The sequence below is a fragment of the Colias philodice genome, chromosome 21 (assembly GCF_061535455.1).
Source record: "Colias philodice isolate Cphi_HAF_F1 chromosome 21, ilColPhil1 Martin Lab GWU primary, whole genome shotgun sequence".
Lineage (NCBI taxonomy): Eukaryota > Metazoa > Arthropoda > Insecta > Lepidoptera > Pieridae > Colias > Colias philodice.
This window is the reverse complement of record NC_143106.1, coordinates 6,553,395-6,568,121: the sequence shown is the minus strand read 5'-3', so window position 1 is coordinate 6,568,121 and position 14,727 is coordinate 6,553,395. Positions and strand designations below refer to the sequence as shown.

Here is a 14,727-nt window from a genome sequence, read left to right as displayed (position 1 = left end):
GGATAGTGGAGGTCAGAGGTGCAATTTAACTTCTCGAAGATCTTATTCAAAGTTGGTAAAATGGGGATAGGTATAGACCTAATGACCTAAATGACCCGAAATTTTGTCAGTGTTTCGGGTCATTTGTAACAGGATGGCGGTTCTACAGGGGTCTTAACTCTTAGTACGCAATGACAAAAAGAAAAATGATGGTCAGAACGCTGATACCGGATACCTAAACAGAAAACCATGTGATCTGTGTGTAAAGTTAAGCTGAATTTTGGTACAGATAATACAAATTAATAGGTATGTAGGGATAATAGATTTTAGTCTGGATAAGCACATATAGACATCACATAGCTACAGGTACCGCGAGTGTGAAGGCGCGTAGCTACCTACTTAAACAAAAACATTAAAAAATAGGCAGACTTTAATGTAATGTATTTTTATCAAATTTTTGTATAAAGAAATCATTGCTTATCAAATATCATTAGGAGCATGTATCTATTGCTCTCTGCTGCTATAGTTCCAGACAGAAGGCATAGCAGTCTTTATTTTTAAAAAAGACTGCTATGCCTTCTGTCGGCGTAAAAGCGGACTAGATAATATACTAATATCACAGACTAATAATAATATATGTACTACGTATACAAGTAATATTATCTAGTCCGTTTTTTTGTCCTGAAAAATACATAAGAGGTGATATAATCGAACTCGAAGTGAAGAACAATTGCGAACACTCATACATTTTATTTCCCAATGGCCACTAGCTTTCCACCCGCGGCTTCGCCCGCTTTGTCTAAAACATAATAAATTATATACTAAAACCTTCCTCTTGAATCACTCTATCTACTTATTAAAAAAAAAACCACTTTACTCATTAGGTTAAGTACTTTCGATATCAGTTTAAAGTTTTTTGATATCTGCAATACACCCTGTATCATAGTCGTACATAACCACTGACATCACTTTTTTATCTTGTGTTAAGAAAGTTGTAGGTAAGTAGCTATTATAATTATATTTTTATCCTTTAGAAGTAATCAATGTCTTCGGTTATGACTTATGATGCACAAAGTAACTATATTTATTATGTCATGTCGTTACATTTAAAAATATTTTCTATCCATGGGGAAACTAGTATGGACCTATATTATCTAGAAATTTTATTAAGATAAAGCTTTTAGATATTCGCCTTGAAATTCGCGTATATAGAGACGTTTTCGGGACGTAATAAAAAGGAAGACGAATGTGGTTTGCATTTCGTCTAGTGACGAGACGAACGGCTAAAATTAATGTGATCTATACTAATATTATTATAAAGAGGAAAACTTTGTTTGTTTCTTTGTAATGAATAGGCTCATAAACTACTGGACCGATTTTGATGAAATTTGGCACAGATAATCTTTAGACCCTGAGAAAGAACATATACCTTTTATTGCGAAATATGTACCACGGGCGAAGCCGGGGCGGACCGCTAGTAGTAATATATGAAAAAAAGATGTATAAATTAATTTCGTGTTCGTGTGATTTACCAAGTGCGTTTACTGTATAGGTATAGGTAAATGCGTGTTCTGTATTCGCCTCTGTGTTCGCCTCGCTATTCGTACGTATTATGTGTAAACTGTAAATGTAGTAGTACATATTATAGTTAACCTACACACTATTTTAATATAAGTGAAAAGATGTAAATAGCATGTTGAAAATGTGGCTAATTAGCCACATTTTACTAAAACTGTCTCTTTCTCGCTCACGATAGTTGAATCGAGCCATCTTACTTTCTAATCTAAAATCTAAATAATGTGTGCGTTAGATGAGCCTATCAACACTTTTTTTTACTTCGGCTTCTCTATTAACATTGGTTAGACTACAGTTAGACAGTTTCAAAGATGAAGTTTCAGTTATCGCTAGGTTTAACAAATAATAAATTATCGAGGTTAAGCAATGGTCGACTGCTTAGTTGCGGTAGGTGAATGGGCGTTTTTTGTCGTGGCCATATCGTAGATTTGCTCATTTTATGAAATGGCCAACATAGTTTGATCAGATCGTTAAATCGTCAACGTGTCACGATTAGGTCATCGACATTTGTCCAGATCGTATAAAATATCTTAGAGAGTCCATAAAACATTAAAAAATTCAGAATATTTTAAGAACTTGTATAATGTCATTTAAGTTAGTGCCGCGGTAGCGCCAGCGACTACCAGAAGCGAATGGTTTTTTTCAATAGAAAACAGTTAGGTTAGGTTAGGTTAGACTTTAATAAACATCGCCAGAAGCAAATCGCTTTTTAAAAAATGAAAAAAAAATGGTCGCATTTCGTGAAATGGCGAAATCGTGAAACGTTGACGATTAAATTGGCCATTTCATGAAATGAGCAAATCTACGATATGGCCACGACATTACTATTGTAATAATTATTAGAGGATTCATATTAATAAATGTAAATCGGGAGGATTCATTCTAAAAGAATCCCTTTGATCTAAGAAGAATCCCAATAATTATAAACCCAAAATTATTGAGATTTCGCAAGTGGTGCCTGGCAACACTTTCATGTTGCTACATCAAAATCAAATCGAGTTCCAACTTGGCGGCATTCATAGAGTGCGGCATTTGTGATTTGCCATTTGGCAATTGGCAACTTCCAATCAATTTCGGAATTCGGAAGCTGCTGTAGTGTAGAGCAGTTATAAATTACCGAATTACGAGTATTCAACAAATCTACCCAAATTATAACAGGTCCGTAAGTATAATTTAACTTTTCTATGATTTATAACTAGATTTATTTTGTAATGTGAATCCGTGGATTATAAAATTAATTATTATCGGGTTCGTGACAGCACGTGGTCTGGTTATATGGAACTGAACTTCTGTTTCCCTTCTAAAGTTAAAACCTCCGTTGCCTAATCTTCAGTGTAAACTGAATATCAAGTATCGAATCTTGAAAGGAAGCGGTTCGATAAGAATTATCACACCTCAAAATCGAATGCCGATAACACTTTTTTTGTTAACCTTTATCCGTTATCTATTCTTACTGCTTTTTACAACGCAATCGTAGATATGATTATGAAATAATTGTTAAACTATCTTTTAAAAGTACCTGAATAGGTATTAAATTGCTCACATGTGGTGATTAAAAATAACTAATAAGCTTCACACAAATAGGTTAAAATAACATGATGTCAAAAAAACACGAGCCGAAATGTGTTTAATATGAATTAACACGTGATATTAAATGATAGGTCTGATTTTAAGAAAGTTATGAATATAATTTAGTCTTGAATATCAAAGTACTTAATGATTCTTTCTTATTACAGATTGTCCTAAATCCTGCAGAAATCAAATGACAAGGTGAGATAATTTTAATCCCGGATTAAATAGTGAAATCTAGTCATAATCTTATCTTTTAATATGATGATAAGAAACACGAGCCGAAAATGTGTTTATTTGATTACTATGTGATATTTAATGATAGGTCTGAGCTGTATATCTAGTATCAATCAATTATTGTTATTAGAAACACATTATCATATGAATTTATTTATTTCAGATCTTTGGGACACCGGTGAAGATAGGAACCATGTGTGTAAAGCCAGATAAACTTGATGTAGATGTTATAAAATGAGTATAGATATAGCAAATTCACAATGAAATTATACTTTGCTTGAATCATGACTATGTTCATCAAATTGAATACACTGCTACACATTCCAAGTGAAGTAGGTTGTAAGATTTAAGGCGATAAATAAAAGAAAGTTATTAATCAAGATGCTTGTTTTATTTAAATCTATTCAAATGGGTCACTACTATAACTTAACAGTAAATTATGTACAATACTTACAAATTCATAAGATTAAATTAATCAGCCTTTCAATTTTTACATTTTTACAAAATACACATTAAAATGAATTTTTATACACTATATATTAATTTTGGGGGTTATTTGGGTTAGGTTCAGTTACATTTTGCAAGCGGATAGTGATATCCGTAAGAGACATGTTGGGGAGAATAAAGTCTTGAATGTTAGAAGCAGCGCTGGAAGGTCTGTCGAAGGGGTAGCCCATGGCACGCCTGTCAGGGTACAATTTGTCCCTAATACCACAGAAACTCGAAGCTTGCTTGCAGGTCATTTCTGTCCCATCGGGTTGTTGTACCTGCAATAGAATAACAAATTATTATAGTATAGTAATTTGTCATTGCAAAATGAAGTGTCAAGTATGCTGTGTGTGTTTTATCGTGTTCAAAATTTAAGGCTAGGTGATGTGTGTAATGGCAGGAAATTTTCCCAAATCATTCAACCCACTGACCATATAAATTTATTATCCCTAGCATGGATAGGTATCATAGATTTATGTATGTTGTATTATTATGTAGAATTTAAACATTCATACAACTAGCCCTAAGAACTAGGTAGCCATTCACGCCACGTCTGCCACACATAATCATAGACAATTTTGACATTTCTCACAATTAAGCTTAAATCTAATACACTGGAGATTGTTTTTATCCCTTTCACACCTAACTTGGCAAGTTGGTGTGAAAGGGATAGAAAACATACAGGCGTCATTCAACGTCATATTTTCTTGTTACAAGTTAATGGTCATAGTGCAATCTCCAGTGTATTAGATATAAGCTTCTTGTTTCTCACCAAATCCAAACCATAGTTCAAAATCAATAGACAACTTTTGACACATTTTATCTTACCGAATCCAAATCGTAGTTCGAAATCATGATGAACAGATCGTACTGCGCTCCCGCCTCAGTTCCCTTCGGCACGAGCATGTGTTGCGGCCAGCCACAGCCGCAGTAGTTGAACGCGGCTCTATCACCGGCTGATGTGTTTGCGTTTTGGGACAAGTCTCGGAATGTTTGCGAGAACGGGATTGTTACTGATGATTCTGTTGAACGACGGGTGATGACGTTGCGTCCGCTGTTCACTGAAATAAAATAATGAGATTTTTATTGTGCCTTTTCGTTGAAATTGTAATAAGAAATTGAAAGCTTTAAGCAAGTGTCTACTTTTCAACCGACTTCAAAAAAGGAGGTTGTTAATTCGACTGGATTTTTTGAAGATTCTATATTCATTTGGAAGTTGGTGCCTCCCGTAAATTTGAAGGCGGTATTTTTATTATTTTTATGTTCTTTTTATTTTATAAATAATTATTGTACTCACATGGTACAACGAATCTGTCCATCTCGATGAACATTTTACGTTGGTCCGCCAGGATCCAGGGTAAGTTGCGTTCGTCGAATTTCGGTGAGATGAATATACGGACTGTGCCGCGAGTGGCGTTGCCGTCGTTCTGTGCTTCGATGCTGTACGAAAAAATATTCTATTACTCAATTATATTGAATTTATTTCTTCTAAATGTATAAGAGTGAAAACAAATTTAATGCTTTGTTTTATATTGTAGGATTTTTTAAAATATTTCGAATGTAACGATTTAGTGATTTAGCTAGCTAGCAACACTTCACCATAGACAAAGCCTTGGCGGTTCAAAAAGTTGACCATAGACCACGATACTCAACATAAAGCTACCACTCACACGTATTCAAAGTCGCGATGGTTTAGATGCGTGAAGCGCGCGTACACAGGTCCGCGGTTGGAGAAGTCCAGACCACGCGACAGGTCCACGTCGCTCATCATCCAGAACGTGTTGAGCGTGTTCTGGTCGCCCGTCGAGCTTTGTACACGAACGGATGATATGCGCACGCCGGGGTTCTCGAGCTAGGGGAGAAGTTTTTTTTTATTTTATTTTATTTATTTGGTATACCAACGTTTCTTTACATCACAGATAAAACATCGAAGTTAAAATACAATTTTATATGATCAATGTAAAAAAAACACTTATAGGTAAACACAGCATGCGTAAAGTTTAAAAGTACACAATTAATGAATTAACTACTAAGTATCTTAAACAATGAAAAAATTATAATATATATTATGCACTTATCTATTCTAATCGTTAAAAAGGGAATTAAAAATTTTGCGGAGTTTGTTGGCGGAATATGAAACAACTCACTGTAGTCATTTACAGTTTTACAAATTCTCGCAATGGGTGAGTTTCGATCCGATACGGTTCTGCGTTGAGGACACAGCGGCAACAAAACCTTACGAATGTTATTAGAAAATAAGCCGCTTGTCAAAGCTTAGAAAATGTATAGCTCATTTTACTTGGCTGTAGCTTTACAATGTTTAAATATATATTTTAAAATCGGTCGAGTTGTTTTTTATTTCTGAACAAAGAAAAAGATCTCTCCTCTTGATTATATCGTTACAGTGCGACACAAAAGAGATGAAAATAAATGAGGGCGCCACCGTCGCTCATATAGCAACACTGATACTGCGACGCAAGCGATCTTGATACTATAGAATAAAAATCCAAAAATCTATATAATATAATCTAAAATAAATACCGCGATTTAAACCGTTATAATTGTTTCATTGTAGCAATAGTGTAAATTTAAGACAAAAATACATTAGTATTTTAATTGACCTACCTAGGTCAAATTTTACTTATTAATGTATTTGGAATTAGTTATTTTATAAAAATCGGTCAAGTGTTTAGACTGCAGAGGCGCACATAGAATCAAACATACAAACAAACAAGCATACATGCAGCTCAAACACATTACCCTCTTTCTGGGTCCGTCGGGTAGAAAAAAACAAGGCGATTTGAAAACCACATATTTTTATTTTTTTTGTAGATAAATTTTGTACATTAATATAATTCATCAAAATCTAAATATTCTACTCCTTCAAAGGACTGATCATCACTCTGTTTCGAAGTACTGGCAAGAGGGTACGGGGCATCTTCAGTATCTGTAAATATGATACAGTAAATATGATTTTTTTCTTATGTTTTGATTGATTAATAGATAGATAGCTGTATGAAAACAGTTATCACTATACTTTGTAGTAAAATCTAAACTAGGTACTTTATTTGAGGCTGGTTGGATTGGATATAACTTCTTGACTCAAATTGTGCTGGTCGCACTATAAAAACTAGTTTTTGTTTACATACAAATAACCTCAAATTAAATTGCGAAAACGTAATAATCGCCATACATACATACATTAAACACTCGTCACTAATGGAATATTCTATTTTACGTAGTATTGAGCAAAAATAAATGGAATCTCACCGGTATATTCTGCTGTACGTTTGTAAACGTTTTCCAAATCAGTCAATAAATTTCCAGCTTGAAATTCGGACAAACACCGAATAAAAACTTTATACACCACATCACGGACACCGCTACGTTTAACCTTTTTCATGATGTCTCCTTTTTTATTTAAATTTCTTGTTCTAAATAACAATTTTATCTCAATAATTCTCCACTTCACGAAAAAAACAACAAATTTTTATTCAACTTGACAGCTACATTGCCAATTCAGGGTTGCCAGGTAATGAAAAACGAATTAGTTCCAAAATAATTAATTTCATCTCTTTTATGTCGTACTATAAGTATAGACTTATGTTGAAAATTTTCGATCTGATAAGATTAATCAAAATAATAAAATGTAAGATGAAGTTGAGCAGTACATAACAATAACAGTATAGTGAAGTGAAGTCCCATGTCCCCTAGTGGGGTAAGGGGCAGATGCATTATTCATACATTTTTTTCACTGATCGATTTTATTTAGGGACAAGTAGATGATCAGCCTTCTGTTTCCTGCCAGACCGAGACATTTTTTTTTCTTCGTCTCCACCGGGAATCGAACCCAGGACCCCTCGGTTCTACGCACATGCGTCAACCACTATACCAAGGAGGCAGTCAATAACAGTATAGGTACTGTTTAATTTGTGAAAGCATAAATTTCAATTCACCTGAAATTAAATGCATATTTTACATAAACTTACCTCGGAGCGAGTGTACGGGCGAACAGTGGAAGATTCCTTGAACTTCTGGAAAGTGTCGTCGACAAACGCGTGCCAACGGTAGAAGAAAGGATCACGCATGGTTGTAGCTTCATCACCGATTACACCGAAGTTTTCCTGTAATAAAAATAATGTTATAAAAATAGTATTTTTCTTTCTATTACAACCTATATTATGAGACGATGTTGACAATCATTTAAAAATTTAAAGATATTCTTATATTTTTCTTATTTAAAATTATAAACGAAAGAAAAGTAAATATTTCTTACCAGATATCTATGGTTCGGGTCGTGCATATAAGCGGAGAAACTGTGTCCATTGTTATGCAGACTGCCATACAATTCCATGTTTGGCGATAAAACACTCGCTTCCATCATGTTGCCAAGAGTGTCGATGTCCAATTCGCGTGTGCTTCCATTTGGCTAAATTTAAAAGACACGAAAAAAATTAAATAATATTAAATTTAAGATTATTATAACGCCATAAAACGATGCATCATAAGATACATCATTAGTACAAGTGAACGTTAAAATAATAATTTTCCGCATTTGTCACATCATTAAATATATATATAGAACAATGAATCTATAGCATTTGGCATTATAAAAAAAAAATATTTTTGCCATAAAATTTAACGGAATTTAAATTTAAAAACATGACGTACCAAAGTAACTAATCCGGTCGCGATAGCGTCTTCAATATTCCGTCTCCAGCGCTGCATATCAGCGATAGTTACATTCAGACCATCCACTGGCCGGTTCAAGTCCTGCCAGCGCATATTGGCCTGCCGTGGGGGCCAGCCGCGGGAAGATGTAAGACTGTCCAGCTTGGGGAAGTACCCTTCTTCGATTGGTTCATTCCAGTTGCTGAATTTCTTAACACGAGCTAGCGAGTTGTTCAAACGCTCGCCGTTGTAGCTGAAAAATCATAAAAAAATAAGAATCGAAAATTTATCTGTAAGAATATTACTGTAAAAAATGTGGAAAATTATTTGTAAACAAAGTCATAATTTTCTCAAATATACGTGCAAACAACTAAAATAAAAATAAGATAAATTTTACATCGAATTACATTATTTTGGCTTTTACCGTGCAATAATCTGTTGGTGCATGTAGAAGAAAAGTTCACCACGTCTATCTTTGGCGACTATTTCTCTCTGGTTGGCGGTGAATGGGTACACAAGATGCCAATGCCAGTGATGAAGATTTACTCCAATATCTTCACGGAAGTACGCTAAACGATGTTCAATATCCAAGTCCGTGGCTGTGTAATCCCTGGGTATTATGATGGGAATTCTCTGTAAAAATAAATAAGTTTACGTTTTTATTAATGGTAAAAAGGAACGTATTTATGATGTCCTCAGTCAATGTCAGAAGGGACATCATAGCTGTCTGTGTCAAAGCCCTGACAATGACATTTGAGATTACGTTCCGTTTGTTCATAATTCATATACGAATTCCGTTTCAATAATTCATAAAAAAAAACATTATAAACTGTATTGATAGTTTAATTAATATGAATTATTGATTGATTACTTAAGCTAATTCATTTTATTTGCAATATCAGAGATTAACACACAGAAAATATATAGGTTTACAGAAATTTATGACAATCACTACATTTTAAGTAGAACATACTACAGTATAACGGACCGCAACATTTTGCGAAAAGTCACGTAGGCCACTTGCTACACTGCGCGCGTGTTTATAATTTCAATTTTTATTATTTTATTAACCTGTGTTAGACGATAAATAATAATGCAATTTTAATAATGGAAGACTTAATAGCAAACTCTAAAGTGGTAGTTGTTCGTGCAAAACCCGAAGGCCAGAGAAAAACTTTTAAACCTAATGTGCGATCAGTTAACAAAATACCAGATGAATTATTAAATGATCCTCTTATTAACAGAGCTTGTGAAGCTTTACCTCAAAATTATAATTTCGAAATTCATAAAACAATATGGAGGATTCGGTCATTAGGATCCAAAAGAGTGGCTTTACAGTTACCCGAAGGTAAGGAGTCCTCTCTGATTTATTTTGGAAGTTTTTCTATATTATATACCTACAGTCGTTTAATGTGTATATTATTTAATTTCAGGTTTAACTATGTTTGCCACAACATTATGCGATATAATAGAAACATTTACTGAAGCAGATACTGTGATAATGGGCGATGTTACTTATGGAGCTTGCTGTATAGACGACTTTACTGCTATAGCATTGGGAGTAGATTTATTAGTACATTATGGGCATTCTTGTTTAATACCCATTGATCAGACAAGCAGTATAAAAGTACTTTACATATTTGTTGATATAAAAATTGACCCATCACACTTTTTAGATACAATAAGACTGAATTTTCCAAGGAAAACACATTTAGCTATAGTTAGCACTATACAATTTGTCACAACACTCCATTCAGTGGCTAAAGATCTGAGAAATGAAGACTATATTGTAACAATTCCACAGAGTAAACCTCTTTCACCAGGTGAGATTCTTGGATGTACTGCACCCAAACTAAATTCAGATTGTGTTATATATTTGGGTGATGGTAGATTTCATTTAGAGGCAATTATGATAGCTAATCCTTCAATACCTGCATATAAATATGATCCATATGAGAAGAAATTCACATCTGAAGTATATGAGCATGATGTTATGAAACTGAACAGGAATAATCAAATCAAAATTGCCTCAGATGCTAATAACTTTGGCCTTATATTGGGTACACTGGGCAGACAGGGCAGTACAAAAGTATTAGCCAATCTAGAGAAGCAAATCTCAAATTGCAATAAAAATTATGTTAAAATTTTATTGTCAGAGATATTCCCAAGTAAATTGGCACTGTTCGGCTTAGATGCGTTTGTACAAGTGGCTTGTCCGAGACTGTCTATAGATTGGGGTACTGCATTTCCGAGGCCTTTGCTGACGCCATATGAATTTTCTGTGTCATTAGGCAATAGCAAGTGGCTGAAAGATGATGGAACCTACCCTATGGACTTTTATGCGAGTGATAGTTTAGGACCGTGGACTCCTAACTACAAGCCTGTATTTTGTTCATCTTCAGACAAGAAATGTGATAATTGTTGTGGGAAAGAGAAATGACTTACCGGTGCTCCACCTTGAGCTGATACTGCCGCTGTCTCACGAGCTTGTGAGAACACTTGGGAGTCCAAAAACTTAGATGGGAAAGTTTCTGCGAAGTTGGCAATTGGTACATCTCTTGTGTCGCGTCTACACAAAACAAAAAAAGTTATCAGAATATCGAACATGTTGTCAACATTAAAAATATAATAATTAAACATATTTTTTTTCAATTTGCGCTTTGTGTATTAGTTATTTCTATAAATACAAATTAACTCTTATTCATTACAAGTGATTTCATTGCTTGTTAATAGTTAAAGAAATAATAATATATTCATACAATCAGCTTTATAAAACATATAAGTGTGTACACTTGTATAATAATTTTAATTTTTTGATAATAATGAATCTTTATTGTTGAGAAAATGAAATTTACCTGTGCATAAGCGCAACACTGAAGCAATAATTGAATAACTGTGGGTTGAGATTCACTCTTGCAAAAGCACATGTTGATAGAAATTGTTGCAGCTGGTTTTCAGGAACGCCTGTTGATTTTATACAATAACTTATATAAATAAATTATTTATATTTAATATGATGTTTTTTTTTATCACAACATTTATAACAATTTAAATTCAGTAAAACATTTTTATTATAGCTATTTCGTTAAATAAATAAATTGGCGACATTTTCACGGCCCAAAGTAATGAATCAAATATGACGAAATGTCTTTTATCAACACACAACAACTCAGTTATATCGCGTCCGATTTTTAGAGCGGGAAAGTTTATATTGAGAAGATAAATTCAAAAGTTATTAAATCTAGGCACAGTTAATAATATTAAAGGACCTAGGAGTCCTGAGAAGAATTATACCTATCAGTTACATGGTTTGAATGAAAATTTACATTTTACGTAATTTTATTCAACTGAAATGTTTTTGTTAAACTTTTGTTTTATGGACTAAGTTCATAATCCACTGAACGGATTTTGAACTTAGTCCACAAAACAAAACTTGATGGCGCGAAAAAGAGGATGCCTATAAGATGCCTATCTACATACAAATTATTTACGTATTTCTACATACCAATATCTGTATCAGTTTATATAGGTACTTTGCAAATTTGACCGCGTATTATAAAAAAAATAATAATTATAAAATTGGACTCACCCATCAGCTCGTCGATAACTTCATCCGCCATCTTTTGATGAGCCGGCAGGAACAGAGAGAAATCAGCATCTTTGGGCAGCCTCTTTGCTTTGCTGAATTTCGGTACACGCTTGAGGTTTTGCAAGGGAATGATTTCCGATGCATTTTCACCGAAACGGTTATTTATCTCAATTCCGTTGTTTTTGTAGTCATCGGTCTGATGAGCAAAGGTATTGGTTAAATTGAATTTTGAATTTGGAAGTGGACAAAGTAGGGTACCTGCATAACTTTTTTGGACGAATTTCAAATGTGCTTAATAATGAAAATTGCGTACGCTCAGATAGCAATCTAGATCTAAGAAATTTCCTGAATATGAAATATCTGCACAAGTTATTAATTTGAATAAAAAAAAAAACTGAAGAATAATTGGTAAAGAAGCTAGGTACCAAAATTATTGAAAGAATAAAATATTACGGGAAGTTTACACAAATCTATAATTTATAAAAATTTACCAAAAAATAAAATACTTGACAAAACTTACCAAATATTGTTCCGAGATTTGAAAAATGGCGTTATCGTCTCCCTTTGGTGATATCATAGGCTCATTGGGCCTATCGAACAACAGAGACAAACCTTTTACTACGTCCGCCATTTTCACAATAAATTAACTAATTGAAGATGTTAAATTTATAAGTAAATATTCAATCCACTTCACAATAAATGTGAAGTGAGAATGATTCATTGGGTCTTCGCTTCAAGTTTTATACAGATCTACTGCTTGGTACCGAGCGCAACTTATGATTCCGAGTGCAAAACCGCGGGCCGTGTAAAATTTCAGTAAAATTCGAGTAGTATCTTTCTTTAATACGTAGTATAGAGACGCAGTATTTTTTATGTACATATTTACGGAATATTAATATTACACAGCGAAAATTAAACATAGCTTTTTTATTCAGATTGATTTTTTTATTATAAAAGTAACATTTGTCCACTTCTCGATTCCACCTAACAACAAAATTTCATCAAAATCGGTACAGCCGTTCAGAAGGAGATTAGTTACAAAAAAACACACAGGAAAAATTTGTAAGCAAGATTATCACACACGTTTCGTGATTGTATAAATATGAGAATATAAATTAGCACCTACATAGACGATTTTATCAATATGCTGAGGTCCTCATGATCGAATGTGCCTATTCTCGTTTATGAAATACGTCAACATTAGGTATTTTTATATTAAATACAAAAGATTATGAATGTAGTTACCAATATTAATATTGGTTACCTACTCTAAATATGATTGTAGGTATTGATTTCGTGATTTAATTTTGTGATAACTTCAACTTGTTAAAACTTCAAATATGTAGGTAACTATGCTTGCGCCAACAGATCGCGCGGTGATATGTATAAATTTATAAAATACTAGCGGTCCGCCCCGGCTTCGCCCGTGGTACATAATATTTACGTTTTCTCTACATAAGAACCATCCTCGTACTTCAAGGAATATAATAAAAAAAGAATTATCGAAATTGGTTCAGTCGTTCTCGAGTTATGCGCTTACCAACACATTTTGCGATTCATTTTTATATATAACATTATCTTAGATTACAAAATAAAAGACAGATGGAGCGATGCCGAACTAAACCGAAAGATTTATCGTCATTTCCATAAAGCTATGTGTGCTGTCATTTCGCCGCTGCACTATACGAACACGGTGCTTCTGTGTGCGTGTTATGTTACCAGATAATGAAAAATTTCCCAAATTTTTGCCCGACTACGGAAGAAAGAGGGTTATGTTTTTCGAGTGTAGGTATGTATGTATAATATTTCTTTGACACGCCCTGCAGTATAAACTGTTGGATCGATTTTGAGTTGTGACTTGTGAGGTGTCATTGCAATCATCTGAATTATGAAGGTAGCTGTGGTGGTAGTGACGTAGGCTACATAAATTATTAGCAGTCATGTTTTAATTTTTATTTTAATATAAATTCGGGTTTTTGATATTATTTTATAATATTGTAAAAATTATTTTATCACCTATCTACTAAAGTTATACATGGACAAAATAATTTTATTCAATTTTTATTAAATAAATTACATTAAATTTATTAAATAAATTACATTAAATTTATTAAATAAATTACATTAAAAAAAGTTTTTATTTTTCAAAACATATGAATGCGAATAGCGGTAGTTTTTAGTCGAGAATGCGGGACATTTTATTTTCATCATATCCATCATGTGTTCACATGAATTAAATCGCAAGCGAAAACGACGCTTTTTATAAAAGTAACAAAAAAATGTATAATGCTTTTTAAAATAATCTAATAATGACCATGAACTTTTATTGCACTATACAAATAATCACATTCACGATCGAAAAATCCAACAGCACTACCCCGAATATCTTTTTACCATTTTACCCCTAAAAATGGCAAATTCATTTTCAAAATACTGGCAGCATACGTTGAAGTTTTGAATTCCTTCGTATTTGTAAAATTATTATTTGTATACAAAATTAAATAAGCCAAATAATCTACAGAAAATCTGTAAAACGATGTTTAATCTTTTTGTTTGTTTTCGGGAACAAGTTTTACAGCGTTTTAATATCACAAGACAGCATTTTTTTACTAAAATAA

At 33.3% G+C, this 14,727-nt stretch overlaps 2 protein-coding genes and 1 long non-coding RNA gene across 3 annotated transcripts; 2 read left to right on the top strand and 1 right to left on the bottom strand.

The window, feature by feature from the left end:
- Positions 1-2,586: 2,586 nt before the first annotated feature.
- Positions 2,587-3,740, top strand: LOC149478982 (uncharacterized). The gene is made up of 3 exons (XR_016317345.1): positions 2,587-2,712; positions 3,291-3,324; positions 3,524-3,740. It is a non-coding gene; the product is annotated as an uncharacterized LOC149478982 (long non-coding RNA).
- Positions 3,741-3,880: 140 nt separating this feature from the next.
- LOC149478980 (phenoloxidase subunit 2-like) lies at positions 3,881-12,834 on the bottom strand. Its single transcript, XM_089708724.1, has 12 exons — positions 12,630-12,834; positions 12,110-12,305; positions 11,376-11,484; positions 10,966-11,089; positions 8,945-9,153; positions 8,521-8,773; positions 8,126-8,278; positions 7,839-7,973; positions 5,520-5,701; positions 5,147-5,289; positions 4,678-4,910; positions 3,881-4,127 (listed from the first exon to the last, which is right to left on the bottom strand). Exons 1-12 carry the CDS (start codon positions 12,738-12,740, stop codon positions 3,900-3,902), a joined length of 2,076 nt encoding a protein of 691 aa, XP_089564850.1. The 5' UTR covers positions 12,741-12,834; the 3' UTR covers positions 3,881-3,899.
- On the top strand, positions 9,532-11,532 carry Dph1 (diphthamide biosynthesis 1). The gene is made up of 2 exons (XM_089708747.1): positions 9,532-9,868; positions 9,954-11,532. Exons 1-2 carry the CDS (start codon positions 9,628-9,630, stop codon positions 10,958-10,960), a joined length of 1,248 nt encoding a protein of 415 aa, XP_089564873.1. The 5' UTR covers positions 9,532-9,627; the 3' UTR covers positions 10,961-11,532.
- Positions 12,835-14,727: the final 1,893 nt, after the last annotated feature.